We start from the raw sequence: 23919 nt of genomic DNA on the forward strand, positions 1-23919 counted from the left end.
TTTTTTAGATTGACTTCCCATCCCATGCTTTTGATATTGAATACAAAATTCCCCAAGCTGCAAAGACTACTGTACATCATTCCATAGAAACGTTAGAAAAACCATTGAGAGAACGTCTCCATGCCATTCTCGCAAAAGATAACACTATTGGGTATGTTCATCTGTTTCTAGCTGTGGCCTCTCTGTATATAACAATATGTGGCTAGGATATGGAGTACTTATTTATTCTTAAATTTCCTCAATATTTTCTAGTGTATTTTGAAGACCTGTGGAGTCGTAAACTAGAGATTGAATTAAACTTGCAAAATAATGGTGTTGATTTAATGAATTTACTTGTACTTTTCCATGGCCAGTGTCATAATATTCTCCTGTGCTAAGGTTGCTCCCCTTTTGGCTGCTTGTTATGGTTGCCTGTTCCTGCTTGGCAGTTCTTCATTTCCAGGGAGCAGTGGCAGATTCAGCAGGGGCTGTTCATATGCCGTGAAAGCTTTTCTGGCAGCCTTTCCCACGTATCTGCACCAAACTGACATTAACATCTTGGTTTACTTCAGCTTATACTAAAACTTATTTTTGTCCTGCCCAAATGATAAGTTTGAACAACTGTTTCTATAATGTTTGAGGCTTTATTTTGCTTCTCAGTTTGACTTTTGTGGAGGAAATAGCCATTTTAATTTCATTCCATGTGTTAAATTATCTGTATGTATACAGTGACCAGAAGCATTGAGTATATGCAGATGATGGTCTGTAATGTATGTTATAAACTAAAATGCTTTCGTCTGCAGGCTGTCAAAAGAAGATAAAGAATTTTTGTGGGACAAGAGACATTATTGTCATAGTCATACCAGTAGCTTACCAAAAATATTGGTTAGTGCCCCTCACTGGGACTGGGCAAGTCTTCCAGAAATATATTCATTACTTCAGCAGTGGCCTCCTTTATCACCCTTGGCTGCACTGGAACTACTTGATTCAAAGTAAGAAAAACAATGTAAATAAGTTCTATGTGTTTATTGTGCATTATATTACTACTTTCAGTAGAGGATTCTGAATGGCATTCTTGTGGAAAATATTGCTGTATTTCTTGTAGCAAAAGCTAAATTTCCTTAAAATTTTAAAGAATATGTACTTTATTCATGTAGGCTTAACCAAGTCATGTAGTGAAAGAATAGCAAATGTGGTTAGGATTCTGAAATCTAATTTGTGGCAAGAAAGCAAGATATACAGCCAAGCTATCAAGACTGAAGTTTTGAGAAATTAGTATGTTTGTCCTAAACATGCATGTGTTTGTATCTTTGAAGGGCCTCAAAACTGTAGGTCCTACTTTAAAGACTTTATATCGATTCCTTTGTATCTAACTGATCTCAAAAAAGAAAATCCTACATGAACAGAATAAACTTAACGTTGGATTTGTGGTGACTTTCTAGGTTTGCCGATCAGGAAGTACGAAACACAGCTGTCAATTGGATAGAGACATTAAGCGACGATGAGTTAACAGATTTTCTCCCTCAATTTGTGCAAGTAAGACTTTCTCCATACACTGAAGTTTTGATATCTTTTTTTTCGCTCTTGAAAACCCAAAGTAATTGCCGATTACTTGTAGCAGAAGTGCAATTGCATGCCTCTATACTTAATAACCTTAATGCATAGTAGGGAAAACAGTTTGAGTAAATAATTCGCTGTGTGTCCTATGGATTCATGGTGATTCTGTCTGTGCACTAGTCATAAAATTTCAGTCTTCATCTAAAATGAAATCCAGACCAAATTAAATGTACTTAATTTTCTTTGTGTTTAGGCATTGAAGTTTGAAACCTACCTTGACAGTGCTCTTGTCAAATTTCTTTTGGCTCGGGCCCTGGGAAGCGTTCGAGTAGCACACTACCTGTATTGGTAAGATGTTCTTTGTTCCATTGTTCACCTAATGTGTTTACTATAAGAACGATATTTCAAGAAAAAAAATACTTTCTTAATATCATAATTCATAAAAATGAATGTTATAAGTGGAGAGTGTACAAAATTTAGATCCTGGGGTTTTTTCATGAAAAAACAGACGGTACCTCTGAGGCATAAATTTCTTGCCTTTTATATCCTGTATGTCAGTAACTTTCAATATATATAGTACTGATTCATTAAAATATTTTCATGTCTTAGTATTGCATTGTTTGCAGTATTTTCCTTAGGAGAATTTAACTGAAATCCTTTATTTCAGGCTTCTTAAGGATACACTGTATGATACAAAGTTTGGTGTAAGATATGAGCAAATTCTTGGAGCTTTTCTTTCAGTCTGTGGAAAAAGGCTGAGGGAAGAGCTGGAAAAGCAGACCAGGCTCGTGCAGCTTTTTGGAATGGTAGCAGAAAGAGTAAAGCAAACAAGTGGATCTGCTCGACAGGTGTGTATGTATTTTTAATGTTACTTGGGGTGATTAAACTGAGTATACCCTCAAAACAATCCACTCAACTGTCTCTCTAGTCTAAATTCAATAAAATGCTATGTAAAATATATAGTAAAATCTATTAATCTATTGCTCAGCATTTTAACAAGTTAATGGCTTAATGAATTTGATGTTTTTGTCAAATCTGTCATCTGAAACATAAGATTGTGTGAGGTGATAGGGTAAGAAACTGGGATGGATCGTGTACAGTAAACTGGAACTGGATTTAAACCTATTGCTGCTGAAGAATTGTCCCATTATGCAAAAGGACGGGGTATCTGTTTATGTGCTAATATGAATTTACAGTTTGATAGAGTGGGATGCTATCATCTGGTTCAGTAAGAAAAAAACCCACTCAAAACTGAACCACAAACTCATCATGTGAGTGTTGTACTGCTAGGCTTATTTATTTTTAATAGCTAAAAGAGCGGTTTTAATTTTTAGCATTCCTTTGGCACTGAGGAGTTAAAACATTACCTTCAGGATAAGAAGTTTTCTGCAGATGCTTCAGTTAGGAAAGTGGTGCTGATTTTGTTGTTTGTTTGCAGGCTGCCTTGCAAAATGGTATGGAGCGCGTGCAGTTATTTTTCTTGAAGAATAAATGCCGTTTGCCTCTTAACCCCAGTCTTGTGGCAAAAGAGCTAAATATTAAGGTATTGTACATTCAAAGCTTTTTTTGTAAAAATTACATACAGGCAAAGCTTTTGCAAATAGGCAAAAAAACCTGAGGTTCTTGAAAGCTCTTTATGCTGGAGGCCAAGGTTTTAATTAAAAAATCTGATTGAACAGGACAGTGAAGTTAGCTGAGAAAATATAAAATTTATACACATACTTGTGTAAAACCAATGAAGGTACTTGTATTTAAAAAAATATCCGTAATGACATTGTTTCTTCAGACCCTGTTTCTTTTGAGAGCAGCAATCTTGGGTGATAGTGAAGCAGGGGACTATTCAAAGTGCACCAAAAAAAATCCATTTACAGTAATCAAAAGAGAAAATTGAGCAAGGCTAGAAAGTTCAAACAATTTGTAAATACTGTGAAATATGTGAAACTACCCATTGCTGGCTGTGTCCAGGAGATGCACTGAATCCAGGGAGGCAGACAGTAGCCTTATTTTACTATGAAGCTACAGCAAGTGATAACGTAAGAGAAGCAGATAAATTAGTTTTCCAGAACTCTGCAAGGTTTGACAATATCTGCTCAAGCACAACCTCAATTATATCATCATGCATGACTGAGAACCTAAAGGTCTGTGAACACTGGATTTGATCCTTTGCGCAGAGACAGTTCCTCTTGCTTTCCTTCTCCTCTGTAACTATTAAATCACGAGTATGTACTTGAAAGCAGATAAATGAGAAAACACTGTGAAACACGCAAATACCCAGGTTTTTTTATAATATCTTCTAGGTTTCAAAAAAAGCTTCTGATAAATTATTCATCCATGTTTTATTCACTTTTCCCCTCAAAAAGGGTAAGACATCACTGTGCAGCACAGTTGGCTTTTGTACAAGAATTCAGCAAATAAGAGCCAAAGGGCTCTTTATTCAAAGGAAGCACATATTCGCAATGAGTGCAGTGTGAAAAGTCTGAATAGGCACATTGTGGATCAAACCTGCTTGTTGTCAGAATGTCTTGTTTTCTGGGCTAGCAGGAGTAGTCCTTTTTGAGTATTAACACTGAGTCTACTTGTAGGCATGTTCTTTCTTCAGCTCCAATGCAGTACCACTGAAGGTCGCACTGCTAAATGCAGACCCTCTGGGAGAAGAAATTAATGTGATGTTTAAGGTAGGCCTTAAATGTGTCTTGGAGAAAAAAAGTTGAATGATAATTGCTGTTTCATTGGTATCCATTAACTTTAGCATAGACCAATAAGCTTAGTTATTTTGTGAGTTTGCGCCTGTGTATCTAGAAATGAACATCTGAACAGGTTGTAAAATGTAAAATGAAGTCTGCTGCATGTGAAAGCTTAAATGTAGCCTATTTCTCTTTTTAAGTGCTTAACTATGAAGAAGCAGCATAATGTATCACTTCCTAGAAATGTAAAGAAATTAATCAGTGTAGTTTTGCTGAAAGCATATTATGCATGTAGTTAACTTTTTTTTGCATTTAAGGTTGGAGAAGATCTGAGACAAGATATGTTGGCTTTACAAATGATTAAGATTATGGATAAGATCTGGCTGCAGGAGGGACTGGATCTACGGATGGTTATCTTCAAGTGTCTCTCAACTGGAAAGGACCGAGGTGCAAAACCAGATGCTACCTATAATCTTTACTCTCCCGCTACAATTTCTTGTCCCACTGGTAGTGAAAAATTGCTGTGCAGAGGCAAGCCCAAGAAACAGCAGAAGGCCAGAAGCCTCTCATGAAAGGAATTCAGTACTCGAATATAGCAAGTTAAATTGTTCTGAATTTCCTGATGGCTGAGTTACATTTAAATGTGTTTCTTCTCTTGAGTGCTGAGATTATTATCTGTTCTGCTGTCAATGAACAGTAGTGCAAACAAGTAAATATAATGATAAAAGCTAAGGTTTCTGTTGATGCCTATACTGCAAGACAAGAAGATAATGGTGCCATAGCAATCCTGATGATTCTTAAAGTTTAGTTATGGTGGAATAAAGTATTCAGGTCAAAACTCAACTTTTGAAGTACTTGGAATCTGCTGCAGTTGAGTCAGGAAGCATCATGCATGTACTGAAATGTGCAAAAAGAAGAAAAACTTAACACACCACCCCCCCAGACTAATCCCCCAGAATCAGTGTCATATGCTGGTAAAAGTTCCTTGGGAATATGAGACAGTCTTTTAGGTTTGAAACTAGGTCACAGAACTCTAAGTTTGAGTGTAAATACCGCCCTGCACCTTGAGCACGCTTTCTGCTAGTTTTCGCTTATTCTCTAGAGCCAGCCAATAGAAACTACAAGATCTTTAAGAGGATAAACAATAGCATAAATATTTCTTCAGTCATGCTAGAACAGCATGATGGAAACTCTTAAGTACATGGAAACATTGGAAATTTAGGTTGGCAAAACTTAAGCAAAAAGCTTCTATTTATGTATGACTTGCTTTTTAGAGAAACAGATGGCTTTTCTTCCTACTTTGAATGATGACTTGATTGCAGAGCATGTTAACTTTTTTTGTTGCTGCTAATATTAGCATTCCTAAAGTACTTGAAGGATTAAAGTGAAAAAGAAAAAATGGGTATAAATTACAGCTTTGTCTTTAGTAGCTCTTGCCAAGAGAGAAGTAAAATTCTGTTAATCAAGTAAATGTTTTCGTTTTATGATTTAGCTATACAAATATTTTTAGTAAATGATATCTCCAAAATAAGGCCAGATACAAAACCCACTGCTGTATTTCTGGAGCAGCAGTCTGGCCTGTTTCAACACTTGGCAGCAGCTAAAGTTACCAGGTTACTCAAGTGTCAGTGCATGAGAAATGTCAGCAGCAAAATATTTTGCAGTTACTGTTTATAGACCAGTACTAGTTTATGTAGTAGAAAGTAATTATTCAAAATATAATTTATATGTGCATTCTAACAGCCACAACTAATTGTAGTGAAGTAATCCGAACTTGGATTGCTACATGTGTTTCATGGTATGCTTTGTAATATAGTCTGGAAATGCTTAGTAGACTAATAGCACTGTTTTTAGACCTAACTGGGTTTTGGAAGAAGCTAGTCTTAAGATTATAAAATCCATTGCTGTCAAGAAAGTTTCTACTGAGTAATTGAAAATGCAGTATAACTTAAGGAGATGGTTAAATACACTTTGTTGTATTTTGTATAAAGGTATGGTAGAGCTTGTTCCTGCTTCAGATACACTTAGGAAAATTCAAGTGGAATATGGAGTGACAGGTTCTTTTAAAGACAAGCCCCTGGCAGAATGGTTACGAAAGTATAATCCTACAGAGGAGGAATATGACAAGGTAAATTATTTTTTGAAGACTTTTTGTTTAAGGGATAAATACCACCTTTTGAAAGAATGAAATTATTATTCCAGATCTTCCTTTGAAATTTTTGGTTTTTATCTTTTGGAAACTAAATTTTTCCTATACTTGAAAAAGAGCAAATGAAAAACCCTTATGTAACTGAAAAGAAGCCAGATCGAATGTGAAACCTGAGAACCTGAGTTTTTATTGGATACGGAAAAAATGCACTTCAGGTTGAAGATAGGAAGGAATGATGGCTGTTCTTAATTCCGATTTAGCAGCAGTGGCGTCTTCTCAAAAAAGGACATGGAGTTAAAGAAGCAGCAAACATGTTTTCTTCTGGCTACAATGCTGTTGAAACACATTGGAAAAATAAGCCTTGTACCCTTTTTTCTGCTAACGTTTCTTTTGTGATTTCTCTTCAACTCCTCCTTAATTTATTTGAAAAACAAAGCAACCATTTTTGCTGGAAAGTGTGATCTAAAGATTTTTGCAAAGCGATTTGATTGAAGCAAACTGTTTGGGAAAAAAAATTGGGCCCTGTTTTGTCTGGCTTTGATTTTACTCTCATCCAGATTGCCTGTTGAATATATGAATGCTGTTTTCCCACTGATATTTGATCTCAATTCACATTTTTTCCTCTCCCTTCCAGGCTTCAGAAAACTTCATTTACTCTTGTGCAGGATGTTGCGTAGCTACTTATGTCCTGGGAATTTGTGACCGCCACAATGATAACATAATGCTTCGAAACACAGGGCATATGTTTCACATTGACTTTGGAAAATTTTTGGGTCATGCACAAATGTTTGGTAGCTTTAAAAGGTATTTTCTGTAGATAAGCTAAGTAGAGAATGAAGTGATTCTTAGTATGTTATTATAAGCATTGTAAGTCTAAGCCTTAGCTTTAAGTTACTGTTATCTGCCGTTCTCATTACGGACCCAATATCTTCCAGTTTAACCGCAGAGTTTCCAGAATGCATTCAAACTTACCTCTATATAAAACTAATTTTGGAAAAGGTTCCAGCTTCCTATTTCCGTATTCTGATCTCTGGGACTGTTTTAAGGCAATGCACATAGGCACAGCTTTCAAATAAAGCTCCTGTTCTAGCTAATGGTAGATTGAAATAAGGAATTTGGTCTTCTAAACATCATTTAACTTCAATGCTTCCAAACTGCATTCATTCCTTAAGAGCTTTGTGCTATACACATTAATAGAACGGGAATTTCTTTACAATAGATATGAGAACAATGTATTTTGGTACAGGAAAAGATTAATATAACTTCTTACTGATATTTTGGAGCCTCACATCTGACACAAATCTTGGTGTCATACTTTTCCAGGAATATTGGTTAAAACTGTAGTGTAGTTTCACCTTTGTAGCTATATTCATCTGGTTACATGTTGCATGCTTGTTAGGTAAACTTTATCAAAGAATAAGAAATTGAGTATCAGAACCATTGTCATCTGAATATCTCAGTGTGAAAAAAATGAGAACAGACTCTGGCTCACAAAACCAGTAGTGAATGTCAACGTTACAGGAAAGAGTGAACACCAGGTTTTTATTTACCGCTCCTCTGTGTAGGGGAGGATAATCTTTATCCAGGATAGAGGAGCTATGTTTTAGTCAGGTGATAATGTACTTATTGCATTTGTTTGAGTGTGCTATGGCTCAGAGAAATGGGGGGTGGAGGGCATTGTAAGGTAACCTGGCCTGCAAGCGCTGCTCCAGCAGATCTGCTGTAGGTCCAGCACTCTGCAGTTGTGCTGGGAATCGGAGATGGCACTAAGCAGCTGAACCCCACCCAAACAAAGTAAAATGGCATTAATGGGTTATGTAATATTACCTCAGGGTGGGGATGGAGGGGAGAAGGAAGCACATGAAAAACGGAATAGATAGATCTTATAATTATCAATTCTGTGCCTTTTGAACAGGGATCGAGCTCCTTTTGTGCTAACATCGGATATGGCTTATGTCATTAATGGTGGTGAAAAACCCACTATTCGCTTTCAGTTGTTTGTGGATCTCTGTTGTCAAGCTTACAATTTGATAAGAAAACATGCAAGCCTCTTCCTTAACCTGCTTTCATTGGTAATCATTTTATTAATTTCAATTGAAACTTGATAGATCTGTTGTGTTGAGTTGTATTAAATGCTGTGCTTTTTATGCTGCAGAAACCCTTAATGCATGCTTTTAAAAATCAGAAACATCAGTGGTACTTTTTAGGAAGGTAGTATTTGGATTTTTTTAAGCTTTTCTTACTACCTACCTCTTTCCTGAACATTTAAAACTAAGATGATACCATAAATTACATTGCGGAATGTTTCTAACTGCTTTTAATTCAGCAGAAATGGTAAATAACTGCTGATAAGCAACTGTTGGCTGTCGCTGTCAGCATTTAGCAATTTATTGCAGCTTCAAATGAATTGGAGGGTCTAAGAGCTTTAGACATTTCAATGTAAAATCATATTGGTTTTATTATATTAAAACTGTAAATTTTAATTTTTTGCAGATGCTTTCTTCTGGGTTACCAGAACTAAGTGGGGTTCAGGACTTAAAGTATGTCCAGGATGCTCTCCAGCCCCAAACAACAGATGCAGAAGCTACTATTTTCTTTACGAGGTACTGGATAAGTGAAAACTAAAATATCTCCCAGCATCATCCTCTTAATAGGAGCGTGCTGCTATGAAGAGATATACTAAGGATGTTCACAAACGTGTCTGTAGAAGTTGAATAGTTACACGGTACAATCATAATGTATCAGTTAACCAGTGAAGTACATGAATAAGATCACTTTCATATCAGATTAATGGTTATGCTAAAATACTTCCCTGCTTTTAAGAGTAGCCTTGTGTAAGAAAAGTGTTTGAAATACTGAGCGTAGAGAATTCTGTCTGGCTGCTGGAGACTTGCATTTTGAGTACATCCTGAATTGCTTAATAGTAGTGTATATGATGGGAACCTTGTAATGCATGTGAAGTAGTTCTCTCTTTCAAGAAGTGCTTTTGCACTGTGGAGGGAGGGATGGTGCTCCAGTGTGACAAGTAGGGGTGTGCATGTAGCTTAACTGAGTTGTTGCTATGTGTTACAAAATGTTATTGTACTTTGATTTAAATAACTAGAGGAAGCTGGAGTAGTATGCATGCAGTTTTTCTGCTCACTCTGGAAAGCTTTCACTTCTTGGGTAACAACCTATTCCAAAGTTTGGATGCTGCATCTTCTATTAAATGCTGATACAATGCTATTTATATAGCCCATTGGTCACACTTGGTTTAAAAACTGTTTCTCTGTCAGTAAGAAATTGGGTTTTATTTTTCTTAAAGTCTAATTTATTGACAGAGCCATTTTGATGGGTTTTGACTTTTTTTTTTTTCTTTCCTAGATTGATTGAATCCAGTCTGGGAAGTGTTGCCACAAAGTTTAATTTCTTCATTCACAATTTGGCTCAGCTGCGTTTCTCAGGTCTACCTTCTAATGATGAACCCATCCTCTCATTTTCTGCTAAAACATATTCTCTTAAACAAGATGGCAGAATCAAACAGGTGTCTGTGTTTACATATCAGAAGAGATATAACCCAGATAAACATTATGTAAGTATGTGGAATCTGTTTCCACTTGGTGAAGATACTGTGCATTATCTTCCAACAAGATACATAGTCCTTCTTGCCAGAAGTTCAGTGGTTAATTACAGAGGATTAGTCCAAGGGAAACATGTCTTGTTTAGCCTTAAGTAGCCAGCTGTGAGGCAGATAGCTAGATTCTCTTTACTGACAGATTTAGTAAATACAGCTATAGATACTTATTGTTCAATTGGGCACTAATGTCAGATTTAGGATGAGCTGAAGAGTTTTCTGAAGCCTGACTGCGTCGTCTGTAATGGGAGCCTAGAAACCCGCACCAGGGTTGACACTCAAAATTAAGCCCCTCTATGGATGTCTTGAAAGCAAAACCAAACCCCGTAATTGAACTCTAGATGGAAATGGGCCTACTTGCTTGATTCCTGGAGAAGACCAGAGCTATACTGGCTCTGGCTAGGATGGAGTCATCTTCCTTCATTGCAGCCTACACAGGGCTGTGTTTTGGATGCTTAACTGACACTGTATGGATAACACCACTGATTTGGCTGTTGCTGAAGGGTGCTTGTGCAGTGTCAAGGCTTTCTCTTCTACTTTGCCCCTTGTCCCCCGCTGCAGTGAGTGGGCTGTGGGTACGCAAGGAATTGGGAAGGGACAGCTGACTCAAACTGGCCAAAGACATACTCCATAGCATACAATGTCATACTCAGAGATGAAAATGGGGGGTAGAGAAAGCAAGCAGGGGGTGGGAGGATGTTTTATTCCAAGGCGGCTGTTTCCTGGGGACTGGCTGGGCACGGGTCTGCTTGTGGGAGGCGGTGAGAGATTGTCTTTGCATCACCTCCCCTCCCAAGGCCTGTCTTTATATCAGCCCACAGATCTTCTCACTTCTGCTCTTATTCTCTCCCCTGTCCCATGGTGGGGGTGGGAGTGAGCACGCGGCTGTGGGGGTGCTTAGCTGCTGGCCAGGGTAAACCCACCACAGGAGTGCTAGCGTACAGACCTGTATTTTTAGCATCCAATAATAGTCTTCAAATTGAAGACACTTCTTGAGAAGGATCTAGAAGGAGGCAGAAAGGACAGAAGTTGTGTTGGTGGAGGTGATTTTTTTTAAAAATGGGGATTTGAGTCACATTTATGTAGCTGCCCTCTGTAAAATGGCTCTTTCCTGAATAGGGAGTCATTCCGTCAAATACTTTCTGGCTTTGTTTTGACCTTCCATTAAAGTTCTTTTTGCTCCTCATAAGCAAAAGCATCATGCCTACAATCCTAGTTGGCCTTGCTAGAGGCAGCAAGCATTACAATTTGCCCTCAGGATTTCAATAGGACTGGGTTAGACTTTAAGGTTTGTATTAATATTGGTATTCCTACGCAGATGTGCAACCATCTTCACATTTTTTTTAACTTCTGCTGTTTGGCCTAGAATAGTCAGCTCAAGTTACATTTTCCTCAAGTTGTTTAAGAAGTGAGCTATGTTGATATGTGCAAGTGAACACCTCTTTCCAAGCTGTATTTGCTGTAGATGTCTTAATCTGGTAAGATGCCAGCTAGCGAAGGTAGAACAAAGCTGAATAACGCTAGAAGTGAAGAAGAGCTTTGCACCGAATTGCTATGTCATAAATGTGTTTGAGCCCTTCTGGTCTAAGCCAAATAGCCTTTTATCTTCTGTGAAACCGTTAAGATGATGTAGTCTCCCTCTGTCTAGATTTTTAAACATCTTCCCAGTTGTACATTTTTTAAATGTACATTTAACTCATCTGCCCATAAAATGAATCCACCGAATGGAATTTTCTGCGCAATTTCTCAGCCTTCATTTTCCTTTCATAATAATGTGGAAAACTGTATTCTGGGACTGTACCCCCAGTATTTTTTTTTAAATGTATGTTATATGATGCAGTACACTTGCATCTACCCACCAAATTATCACTTTAAAAGTGGAATCCTTTAGAATCTTCAGATAATTAGATTGGGAAAAAAAAAAACCCCTAGGCATTAGTTTCTTCAGTATTTCACACTTGAAAAGTTTTGTGGTAGTTCTGGCCCCACAGATACATGTCTAGGTGTAATCTTGCACCGATGTGTGAAAATGTTGTACACCTGCTGTCTGGTATGAACTTACAATAAGGTTTAAAAGGGAGAATGTGGACAGCTTAGCCTTAACTACCTTTATTCCCTGTCAGATGTGGATGTACGTTATGGGGAGATCATGTGATGTTACTTTGCATTACAGTACGGCTGTTTATAATTCTACCTCTACTATAAAATGCAAATGCTGTTACTAGGATATGTATGCTGGAGAAGGATTGCCATAGTAGAAAGAGTTAATTGTTAAGAAAATGATGTTGTTAAGTCAGTTCTGTAATATTGTTGCTACTTTTGTCTTGTTTTTTTTGTGTGTGTGTTTTGAGCAGATCTATGTAGTGAGAGTTTTGAGAGAAGGGCAGATTGAGCCAACATTTGTCTTCCGAACATTTGATGAGTTCCAGGAGCTCCACAACAAACTTGGCATTCTCTTTCCTCTTTGGAAGTTACCAGGGTATGTTCCTAACTCACTCATCACTATTATAATGGAAGCAACAAAAACTGCTCCCAGCAGGGTGGAGGAAGAAATGGCTTGAAACAGACACAAAACTGCTGAGGGGCAAACTAGACCTCAAGGTTGACAATTAAGGGAGCGAACTGTTGTCTCTAAGTTTTAAGGAGGAAAGCCAGCGAAGCAATTCAGTGTCTTTAGTCTGTGTGTCATACCACGTATAACAATTGCCTATAAATGTTTCCTTGCATTTCTGTAATGTAATTTCCTATTAGTGTGCTGTGTTTGCACTCCTGATTGACATAAAAAATGGATGGCAGCACTTCAGGACGGAAATGACAATGAAATCTAACTGTGCTAACTGAACACTCTTTATCTTGATCTTCCCCTGTAGCTTTCCTAATAAGATGGTTCTGGGAAGAACGCATATAAAAGATGTAGCAGCTAAAAGAAAAGTGGAGCTGAACAGCTACATACAGAGTCTGATGAACAGCTCTGCAGAGGTGGCAGAAGTAAGTTCAAATAACTTAAGCAAATCCAATGTAAGTTTTCGGATTTTGGTGCTTGTTAACGCTTAAACTAATATGTAACGTTTCTTCCAAATTCAGTGTGATCTTGTTTATACTTTTTTCCATCCATTACTTCGTGATGACAAAGTGGAAGGAATAGATGGAATAGCCAGACCTACAGGTAAGTAATGGTTTTTGGGGTGTTTATAAATTTGATGACTATAGTATGACACCTCTACAATGTAATTTATTGTTTTAATGAACTATAGTTTTCCCTCATTGAAAACTGCATCACTGTCTGTCCAAATGTTCCTGCATGCAGTTTCAAGAAAATAACAACATACCAAAAATTGCAACAATGTATGTGAACATTTGGGCTTGCTTATAGCTTGACTAAATTATTCAAGTTTTTACTTTAAACCTCCAAGTTGATTCTTAAGAGAGAATGCAAAAATCTTGAAAACCTATGGCCTTGTCCTCTTCTTAGAGAACTGTAAATAAAATCAGAAACTGAACTTGTTCTATTATTTTCTCCATATTTCATTAGTCAGCGTAGTACTGATGAAAATGTACAAATACTACAGAGGAAATAATTGTATATTTTTCCAGATGCAAGTCCATCAAGTCCTACCTCAGGCAAAGTGGGAGGAGAAGTGAAGCTATCCATATCATATAGAAATAGCACTCTGTTTATCATGGTGATGCACATTAAAGACCTGGTAGGTGGAGATACTGAACTCGCTGCCAAAAACTGTTTCTATTTTGTCAATTATCTTCTTGAGTTAGGTTGATGCAGGAATGGTGGAACTCTTCTCTCCCTCCAAATTTTCCACCTGCCAACTTAACTGGTGTTTTGGTCGGCCTGATTGCCAAGTCTAGGTGCTTGAAAATAAATATGCAAGTAGGTGTGCACTAACTAGTTTTCTAACTTGGTTTTGGATTGTAGGTTACAGAGGATGGTGCAGATCCAAATCCCTATGTAAAAACATACTTACTTCCAGATACACACAAAACATCCAAACGCAAAACCAAAATCTCCCGGAAGACAAGAAATCCAACGTTCAATGAAATGGCAAGTTAAAATTTATCCTTTGGTTTGCTATTGTCTCTTATTCTAAGCAGTCGCTAAAATATTAACTAAAAAAAAAAAAAAATCTGAAGATGTATAACTGGAAAAGGAACTTGTTTCAAAAACCTTTTGCCTCTTTAAAAAAACAAACAAAACAAAACCAAACAAAATAAACAATGCAAAAACCCCGAAGCAACTGATTAGGTAAATGTACTGTTACGAGTAAGCAGAAATTCCTCAGTCTCATGGGGTGAAGGAAATGAGTCAAAACTGAAGATCCCCTTGCCCTGGATTCACTGATTCATAATGTGGACAAGAATTAATCTAGAAGTCTTGGCATGTAAAGAGTGCTTCCCGCTAAAAACACTGGTCCTTGTAAACACAACACTGGGAGCACAAAATAAAATACAGATATCCTTCAGCCCATCTGCTGAAAATCAGATGTGCTGGATGGCCATAATGTGCAGTTAAGACATCTGTTGGTGGCTAGGTAGTCACAAGAAAGGGTAATCTGTGTAACTTCATTTGGATAACCAAAAAATTCTTCACTTCTTACTTTCTAGCTTGTGTACAGTGGATATAGCATGGAGACTCTGAAACAGAGAGAACTTCAGTTAAGTGTGCTCAGCGCAGAATCGTTACGTGAGAACTTCTTCTTGGGTGGAATTACGCTCTCACTAAAAGACTTCAACTTGAGCAAGGAGACTGTTAACTGGTATCGACTAACTGCTGTACCCTATCTGTGAACTCATTTTGACACCTGAGTAAGACCAGAACAATTGTATTCACTTGTGCTTTGCGCATCTTCCTACTTGAAGATAACTTGTATACCTTAAAATAGGAGACTCCGCATTTCAACAGATATGTTGGACCAATGTTCATGTAGCCTAATCTGGAGGATTTCTAGGAAACACGGTTTATTCTTATGCGATGTTATCAAAATATCATTGTAAATGTTTAAGAGTTGTGGGTGAAAGAAGGGATTTTGAAACTATCCATGAAAGTGAGATGAACAGTTTGACCAGTGTGGTTAGATGGTTATGGTTTATGGTTAAACTATAACTTAATCATTGAGCCTGTGGATATAGTGCATTTTTTGCTTTTGAATTTTGTTACCTGCATTGTCATCCATGGCGAGATGCTGGAGAACATCAGAGCAATGACATTTGTAGGATTACATTCCTGCTACTAACTAGAGATCACAGAAGCAGCGACGGGTAAAATTTTGGTGGCTTCACACACACCTGTAGAAATGAAGGTTGAAGGGCTGGAAAAATTCCTTAGCGTTGCATTTAGTCCCAGATTTATGCTTCTCTAAGACTTATTGGAGTGAGTGCCAATAATGGAAGTTGTAATTAACGGTGCCTTATAATTCAAATGCTTCTCTTTTACCTCATTTCTGGTATTTAAATATGTATACCTGTTAACTTTCAGCTCCTTAAAAAGGGGAAACGTTCTCATATTTGATACCTTGCAGGTCCTACTGGAAGTCTTTTCCTGAGATGTTATTACATATAACATCACTTAATGTACTGAGCTTCATGGTTAGTGCAACTCGTATACATTTTTTTGTACCTGTGATCTCCAAAAATGGGATGAAGACTGGCTGAATGTGGTGACGTAGGAAATGTGCCCAGCTTCTCCATGTTTTGGAATGTCGTAATTTCAAGAACTTTTAAATACTGCAGTGATTAAATGTGGAGCAGATTCAAGCAATAAATCCAAAGTGACGGTTGCACCTAAATTCCTTAGCTGGACCTACAGGTAAAGGGTGACCTCTAGTTAAAAAGCACAACTGCTGGATGGATTGCAGGCCAGAAAGGAGCTGCATTAACAGAGCTTTGAGAGAGGAACTTGGTCACTTTTTGTCTTTAACAGTTCACAGCAACACTGTTTCTCACTCCAAATCAGAATTAATATCATTAAAAATACTTAATTCCAAGGAACATTAGATTTCAACTGTACTGTGAGAGAGGAGTGAATACACATGTTGCTTTCTATCTCCTGTTGATACCACTGGTTACTGAATTAGGTGTTTCTGCACTACAGGCGGAGCCTTTTTATTCACCTTACTTGGTGTTTAGGATAATTATGTTCTGTCTAAACAAAGCTATAGAGTAAAATTGCACACTTTTCTTTAGTGCTAAATCTTGAAGCAAGACAGACTATCACTGCTGACTATGACTAGAGCGAAATTTTAGAGTAAAATATACAACTAAGAATGAAAACACAATATGGGGAAAGCCTTCTATCTACCCAACACTAAAAACCTATTTTATCTGATTTTTTTCCTTACCCTGCTACTGACCAATCTCCCTTCAATACAGAAGAGAGAAGTAAACTTGAATCTCCTGGTGCCTAAAGTATTCACAGTCCAACTTCTTACAAATTAATATAATTAAAAAGCTAAGAATACCTTGAATGTTAGAAACTAATGGGCGCTAACAAATCCCAATTTTATTAGGCATCTTCTGCGTATTTCTCATTTAGTACATAGCCTGTAAATAATAAACTATATTACTAACTAGATATATTTCCTGCTCACTTGATGCTTTTGAGACTTACTCCATTCCATCATTAGAATCACAAGTCATTTAAACACAGGAAAGTAGACTACTGTTTTTGTGAAACGTTCCATTGTGAAATAAAATTAAAGCAATATGTACTGCCTTTTTTGCAGTTTCCTATTAAAGCACAGTGTCTTACAGCACAAAATACAAATAAACTAAAATCATTTAAAAAATGATTTGCAGTTTTAACGGTTGTCTGGACTCTGAGAAAAATGTATAGTACTGTATTATTGTTAGCACTTGTCCTGACTTCTGATTTCTTCATAGCTCAACTCTTTTTGTGCCTTTCCCTTCCTTTTCAAAATACTCACTGGCTGGAGCTTTTTAGGGTCATGGTTTTTATTCTGTGTGGGGATCTGGCCTTGGTGTCCCCTGGCACACAGAGGAACAGCACCAAGCTTGCACCTCTTTGCCCTCAACAAGAAAGTGATGGTTGCAATAAGACTTTAATGTACTACACGCAAATAAAAAATTGATGAGAAAAAGGAAAGTACTCAATTGGGGTGGAATTTACCAGTACGCTAAATCGCTTAAAAGTTGTAGTTTTAACAGCTTTTTGTATTTTGTTTAATGAAAATAAATCTCTTACGCACATCTGACCTGCAGCCAGAACTAGAATTGTGCTACGACCTCTTCCTTTTCTCTGTTACCTTACAACTTTGCACTGAAACTGTTATTACTGCCTGCCCAGGATCTCCAGCTCCCTGTCTCAGGAAGCACGCGTGATCTTTGATAAAAATTCTTTATTTTTACAGCCGGGGTTGTGTAGAAATGCCTGTCCCTGGGCAGGCCCTGTGCTTGGCGCTATAGGCGATGAAAGCAGCCCGAGCAACAGCTTTGCCTCCCATTGTCTCTATATCTGTAAGAACCAAATACTTTTAATTAAACGAGCTCTTAATAAAGCTGTATTATACAATGTCGTGCCCGTACTGAACGGGTTCAATGTGACTCCGTAACTGTCCTGTACGTACATTAAACGCTATTCTGGGAAAGAACAAGAGCTGGTCGGGTCTTCACTGTTCGCTGGGGCCGGGTTGGCCCTCAGCCCCGCCCCTTCCCTGGCCCCGCCCCCTTCTAGCCCTGCTGGCGGGAGCGCCGTGCAGGCCGGCCCTCCCCTGTGGCGGCGTGCGCGGCGCAGCGCCGGCACCACTGATTGGCTGGCGTGTGGGCGCGGGGCGGGGCTAGGCGCAGACCGCCCTTTCCTGCGGAAGTGAGGCGAGAAGCGCCTCTGCCTCGCGTCGCTCCCTCTTTCGTGCCGCCGCCATCATGGGTCGCATGCACGCTCCCGGGTGAGGGCCGGGCCGCGGCCTGGGGCCGGCCGGGGGCCGCTGCGGCGGCTGGAGGGGCGCGGGTGCGGGCGCAGAGAGGCTGCTGCGGGAGCAGTGCGGCCTGTGGGGGTGGCGATACGGCGGCAGGGCGGGGGAGGGCTCGGGCCGGTGCTGAGGTGCGGGTTCTCTCGGGCGGGCCCGCGCTCCTGCTCGCGGTGCTGCCCCGCGCGGCCTGTGCCGGCGGCGGCGCCGTGTCCGGGCGGTGGCGGAGGCCGCGGTCCCGGCCGGGCGGGGGGCGCTGTGCGCGGGGGGCGCTGTTAGCGGGCGGGCCCGGCCGGCTCTCTTCAGCGTCTGATCTGCTTCCTCCCCACAGCAAGGGCCTGTCCCAGTCAGCCTTGCCGTACAGACGCAGCGTGCCCACGGTGAGTAGCTTGGGCCCGTCCGTGCAGGGGCTGCTTGCAGAGTGCAGCCCAGGAAAACAGACGCAGCGAGGAGACGTGGGGTGTTTGGTGTCATCGTTTTAAATTGCGGTCTGATAAAATGTTACTTTAGCCTGTGGTCTTTAGGATACTGAGACAGCAAATACTGTTTCCTGGTCAGATGATTTGTTGGGGAAAAGTCTCTTTTCCTCTTTGTGCCTCCCTTTATAGAAGTATTACTTCAACTTTATTTAGTCTGTATGTTGATAATTCCTATAAATTAAATTACTCTTTTTGCACTGGCGTTTGACCTTTGCAATTGTGGAATAAGCTGTCTGTTTTCTGAACTGTGTACAACAGTAGCTGACTGATGAGAGCACTAACTTCACTAGTTTCAGCATGCCCTTGGTTCATTCAGGGTACTTCCGCTTCAGAGGTTTTCCTGTCGGCTAAACGAGCAGCTGCTTAATCCATCTTGCCTTGCCATCTCTGTCTGGAAGGATCTGTTTCTTGGCAGAAAGATAATTTGCCGTACATGTGGAAAAGCATGTGCTGCGAAACAGTTTATAGCAAACGTGGAATTAAAGCACAAAACATGAAAATAAAGACATACAATTTAAAGTAAAGTAATGTGAAGCTGCTTGAAGTACTGATGCTGATGATTATACAGTTTAATTTTTATGTTGCTCAAATGCTCTACCTATTTTCTATACTACCTATGCTCTACCTTATGGCTTTTTTGCTTAATTTTATTTGTATTCTGTTTTGAATTGTAATCCATAGAGCACTTCCCAATACATTTTTGCCATGCTTTTCTATTTCATGTGATGGATGGTATTAAAAAGAGAAAAAAAAAATCAGGTGGCTTTGTTGTTTAGTGAAAGAGTGAGGATTACCTAGCTTGTTGGTTCCTTGTAATTTTCACTAATCTCCGTAGGTGTTTTGCTAAGAGATGGCTAAATGAATCTCAGTTCGTGTTTCTGTCCGAGGCCAAATTAAGGAGTTCCTTCCCAATGGCAGTGATTTTTTCCTCTGTAAATTTGTATTCATGCTTGCAGTGCAGCAGTTAAACTGATGATAAAGCAGCTGGTTGGAGGCCACATAGGGTATTTTAAACAGATACTTTCTACCTTCTGCCTTCCACCACCATATTTAACCAGCACTATAGCTTCATAGTATGTAAAAAAGTTTCTTTATCGTTAGAAGTACCATTTCAGTTCTTAATTATTTTTTCAAGTATTACAAAGTATATGTTTCTGTCATTTATAGAAAGCTTTCATATAGCTAGCCTGTGCCTCTCTGTTAAACGGTGTTCATCAGGTGGTTTTTTTTTTTTTCTAATTTTCTTTAGTGGCTGAAACTTACTTCTGATGATGTAAAGGAACAGATCTACAAGCTGGCTAAAAAAGGCCTGACTCCCTCACAAATTGGTAAGGCTTATGAATAGCTCCTAAATGGAGACAAACCACGTTTTTCTGACTGTAATAATGTAATTGTTCCTTCAACCCAGATTGAATAACACGCTAAGAAAATACAGGTTTTATGATGTACCTATTTATTTACTGTGTGAATTCTACTAAAAATGTAATATGTTTCATATTTGGTGGAGTAGGTGAGTATTTTTTCTTCAAGCAGAAAGTGCGAAGCTTCTGTTCATTCTTATAACCTGTCCTTAGGAATGACCACTGATGCTATAGGAAAGTTTAGTCTGTCCAGTTTCTTGGAGAAAAGCTTCACATGTCATCTCAGATACCAGCAGCCCTGTGTTTAGGAGCTTACTGAACCTGGGCACTGTAGCTGCATAATTGACGAATTCGCAGGAGTTTGGACCCCCGTAGAGCTCTGCTTAAGTGTACGAATGTTGCAACTCTATATGGTAATGAGTTCTGCAGTATAATTATTTTATTTTATGGTAATCCTGAGGGTATTAGTGATCCCTATGGTGTGTACATTTTTTTTTAGAGTTAAGGTGTCTATGACATCTTTGTTAACAATAGAGTAAAGGGTGATTGAATAGCTGGCTTGAATGAGTCCTTTGGAGAATTTCCCAGTAACAGAATCGTAGAATGTCCTGATTTGGAAGGGACCCACAAGGATCATCGAGTCCAGCTCCTGTCCCTGCATATGACAACCCCACAGTTCATACCATGTGTCTGTCCAGTCTCTTCTTGAACACTGTCAGGCCTGGGGCTGTGACACCTCCCTGGGGAGCCTGTTCCAGGGCTCCAGCAGCCCCTGGGTGAAGAACCTTTTCCTAATGTCCAACCTGAACCTCCCCTGGCACATCTTCCTGCCATTCTCTCGGGTTCTGTCATTGGCCACCAGAGAAAAGAGATCAGCGCCTGCCACTCCTCCTCCCCTTGTGAGGAAGCCTATTGTGTTATCTGCCTAAATGTGACAGGTTAGTTGCCTGTTACGTGGTGTGTGATTTAGTGTTTCAGCTTCTGTAAGTTGTATTTAGCTTGCTCGTTGTCCACCATTTGTTGACCGTTTCCACCAGAAAGGTTTTCCATTTAGAGAAGGCCTTTTTTTGGGTATCTTGTGAAACCAACCTTATAGGTACAAGACCTGTTTGTGTAAGGTTTTTGTTTTCACTGTAAATATAAATATTTGTTTCAGGTGTGATCCTGAGGGATTCCCATGGTGTTGCCCAGGTTCGATTTGTTACTGGCAACAAAATTTTGAGAATCCTTAAATCCAAGGGACTGGCCCCAGACCTTCCAGAGGATCTTTATCACTTGATCAAGAAAGCTGTTGCTGTTCGCAAACATCTTGAGAGAAACAGAAAGGTGAGTGCTAATTTAAGTAGATACTCTCTATATTTGTTTGTTAGTGGCTTCTTTGTAACAGTTCTGTTTGATGGAATTGTAAAACTATGCAGCTGATTCTACCAGTGTGTGTATATGGCGAGTCCCCCCTCCACTGTCCTATAAAATACATATCTGCCTTGATTGCTATCACTGGCAGCTTAAACATTTTCTAATCTTTAAATATAATGCTCAGTAGGGGGTTATGGGTGGTTTTTATATGAAGATCTCAATTTTATAGAGGAATTGAGTATTTTTTATCTTCTTGTTGGGAAAAGAGGAAAGGAAGGAGTCACTCTTTTGACAAAACAAAGACTTAGAGTGCAGTTCCTGTTAGCCAACCCCTTTGAGTAAACTTACAAATTTGGGGAGGCATTTTGATAAAGGAGAGCAGTCTTTGTAATTGTCTGTGAGAAGTGTCTTAAAAGCAGGGCTTAAAGTATGTGTTTCTGGTCCTGTTCTGATTTTAGCAGCTTCATGATACTTTGGCAGTGGGAATGTGAAGTTTGTGGCAGTAGGTGTGGATTTTTTACTTTACCAAAGCTTGCTTGCAGTGTATGTTATCAAGAAGTTTGATTGTAATGTAACTTTCTTTTCAAGGATAAAGATGCCAAGTTCCGCCTGATTCTGATTGAAAGCAGAATCCATAGGTTGGCTCGCTACTACAAAACCAAGAGGGTGCTGCCACCCAACTGGAAGTAGTAAGTCTTCTCTTACGTTACTACTTTCACTGAGGTCTTGTAGGTTTTGTAAATAATATGTTGCAGCTGTTCCTCAAAGGGTGAAGAGTGCATTATGATCAGGTGTATAGGTACACCAGGCAGCAAAGAAGAGGTATTTTCATAAAAATTAACCGATAAACTAATGGAACTTATTGCAGGGTAAAATTATTTGTCACAACACTTGGGGAAAAAATAATTCTCTCAATGAGTGAAGTCACTACTAGGTATTTTTCTAGTACTTCATACAAGCTGCAGTCCCTGTTCTCACTCAAGATACTTGTATAGTTATGTTACTCCAAAATTTGAGAAATAGTTTAGTAGCTGTGGCAAAAATGAAACTAATTTGTAGTTTTTTCTCTAGGAAAACTTAGCCACTGTAGATTTCCCATAACGTTAGGTTGAGCTGCTCTCTTTCTGAAAAGGCTCAAATGTAACTAGCCAGGTTCTTGAATATATGGTTTCATGCTGTTGTCTCAGTATTTATATTTTAAAAGGAAAAGTGAAATCTTTCTTTAAACCTTAAAAAAATTTGAACAGGTAGTGGTTAAGCTCAGGACCTGTAGTTAAAGCTTTAAATTGGAGCAGTATTTTTGGAAACTAGTTTGAAAACTGCCTCTGCAATTAATATTTCTCTCTTTTCATCTTCTCTCTTTTTAGTGAATCATCGACAGCTTCTGCCCTGGTCGCATAAGAGCTGCCTTTGACTTACTGAAATAATAAATTTTCATTAACTAAGTTTGTTTTGTCTCTAAATGGTTGGTGTCTTACAAACATTTGGCCGTTTCATGAAACTGCGTGTATATGGACAGTTTTCAAAGTGGAGCAGATGTGTGGCCATATCGCTGTCCTACAGTATCAAATCTGGGTGATTGTTATTGCTGTTGTAGATCAGCTGTATGGTTTGTGTCTGTGCTTAAATTGAGTTTTTGGTCTGATAACTTCAAGTTAGTAATGTGACCTAGTCATTCACAGCAAGTGTATTTTATTCCTCCGGGGCTGTGCCTCTGTGTCCTGTAGGAAGAACTGGGGAAGAAAATGAGGAAGAACTGGAATTTCAGAAAATGCAGAAAGCATTAGGTGGAGGGAAAGGGAAACAACATTAGAGAGGTTGGTTGGTTCACTGCAGGTAATGTGCGTCTGCTCCTTGTGCAGAAAGCTTAGGCAGACTTCAAACAGTTCCTGACAGTAACTGTTGCTGTCATTTGTCAGTAATTTTAAGAACAATCTTTGAGATTTGGGTAAATACAAGTTTCACACTCCTCAGATGCTAAGCTTTCACTGAGGTGGTTTTCTTAAACCCAAAGGGCAGTGACTTGTATTGTCACTATTGTTGATGTTGTGCCTACAGTTTCTAAATAAATTTGACCTTAAGAGTCGTCTTTCTGGTGGAAAAATGTGGAGAACAGACTAACCGTTTTTTCCTTTTTTAGGATAAAATTTTGAATGCAGTTATTCTGAGCTGTTGTGAATGTTAGTTCTAAGTCTTGGCACATTACTTTAACTTTTGACATAATAAAAAGTTAAGTAATTTTAAATGAGCACTAACATTTTTGTCAAGGGTAGTAGCTACTTTGTGTTTTGTGACCAGTGGAACCTGGTAACTTCTGGATTTAATTTTGCAGAAAGATAGGATTCCTCTGCCCTGATTATGAAGCTAAATATAGACTTGTGATAAAGACAGTTTTAAGAGAAAAGCACTGCACTCCAGTTGAACTTAAAGTGATACTGTCTGGTCCAGCTTAAAAGTTAAATTAGCAACCTCCGTATGCTGTAAAAATACTTGCTTTCCTTTCTGAAAGCTTCTGGTAATTACCTGCCAGGCTCTCACAGCGATAATTAAATGTTCAGGCCTGTAGATATAAAAAAATGCTTTCATGATATCAAAAAAGAAAAGTTGTGGGGTTTTGGGGTTGGAGATACAGCCAACTGAAAAAAAGCACGTGGACACTTCCACTACTCATTGTTCTGATAGTTGTAATGTATTTGTAAATAACAAAAGTACCAGCAGATGGCACTTTGAAACATTAGTGTTTTTAAATTATGTACTGCAAATAGTGCCACCTAAAGACCAAGCTTCAAGGCTGATCCAAGCCAGTG

At 38.9% G+C, this 23919-nt stretch overlaps 2 protein-coding genes across 5 annotated transcripts in view; both read left to right on the forward strand.

Moving 5' to 3' along the window:
- PIK3C2A (phosphatidylinositol-4-phosphate 3-kinase catalytic subunit type 2 alpha) overlaps nt 1–17604 on the forward strand; it is a 72546-nt gene extending 54942 nt beyond the window's left edge. For all 4 annotated transcript variants that reach the window (XM_065066098.1, XM_065066095.1, XM_065066094.1 and 1 more), the window contains exons 15-33: nt 9–151; nt 783–971; nt 1422–1515; nt 1790–1884; nt 2204–2384; nt 2975–3079; nt 4119–4211; nt 4538–4667; nt 6212–6348; nt 7004–7173; nt 8285–8441; nt 8863–8972; nt 9733–9940; nt 12337–12461; nt 12853–12970; nt 13067–13148; nt 13577–13686; nt 13914–14039; nt 14600–17604. In XM_065066098.1, coding sequence (XP_064922170.1) covers nt 9–151; nt 783–971; nt 1422–1515; nt 1790–1884; nt 2204–2384; nt 2975–3079; nt 4119–4211; nt 4538–4667; nt 6212–6348; nt 7004–7173; nt 8285–8441; nt 8863–8972; nt 9733–9940; nt 12337–12461; nt 12853–12970; nt 13067–13148; nt 13577–13686; nt 13914–14039; nt 14600–14782 — 2556 coding nt within the window. In that variant the 3' untranslated portion in view covers nt 14783–17604. The remainder of the gene's footprint in view (nt 1–8; nt 152–782; nt 972–1421; nt 1516–1789; nt 1885–2203; nt 2385–2974; nt 3080–4118; nt 4212–4537; nt 4668–6211; nt 6349–7003; nt 7174–8284; nt 8442–8862; nt 8973–9732; nt 9941–12336; nt 12462–12852; nt 12971–13066; nt 13149–13576; nt 13687–13913; nt 14040–14599) is intronic.
- A 165-nt stretch (nt 17605–17769) lies between these two features.
- RPS13 (ribosomal protein S13) lies at nt 17770–22557 on the forward strand. Its single transcript, XM_065066148.1, has 6 exons — nt 17770–17895; nt 18248–18296; nt 19645–19723; nt 20913–21082; nt 21701–21801; nt 22480–22557. The coding sequence occupies exons 1-6, from the start codon at nt 17873–17875 to the stop codon at nt 22511–22513; spliced, it is 456 nt and encodes a 151-aa protein (XP_064922220.1). The 5' UTR covers nt 17770–17872; the 3' UTR covers nt 22514–22557.
- The last annotated feature ends 1362 nt before the right edge of the window (nt 22558–23919 follow it).

Source organism: Columba livia, chromosome 5 (genome assembly GCF_036013475.1).
Source record: "Columba livia isolate bColLiv1 breed racing homer chromosome 5, bColLiv1.pat.W.v2, whole genome shotgun sequence".
Taxonomy (NCBI): domain Eukaryota; kingdom Metazoa; phylum Chordata; class Aves; order Columbiformes; family Columbidae; genus Columba; species Columba livia.

Excerpts from the sequence above, each read along its gene's own strand:
- RPS13 (XM_065066148.1), top strand. The coding sequence starts at position 17,873 with ATGGGTCGCATGCACGCTCCCGG. Across the intron at positions 19,724-20,912 it reads CCTGACTCCCTCACAAATTG|GTGTGATCCTGAGGGATTCC; the intron begins GTAAGGCTTATG and ends TATTTGTTTCAG. Across the intron at positions 21,083-21,700 it reads ATCTTGAGAGAAACAGAAAG|GATAAAGATGCCAAGTTCCG; the intron begins GTGAGTGCTAAT and ends TTTCTTTTCAAG.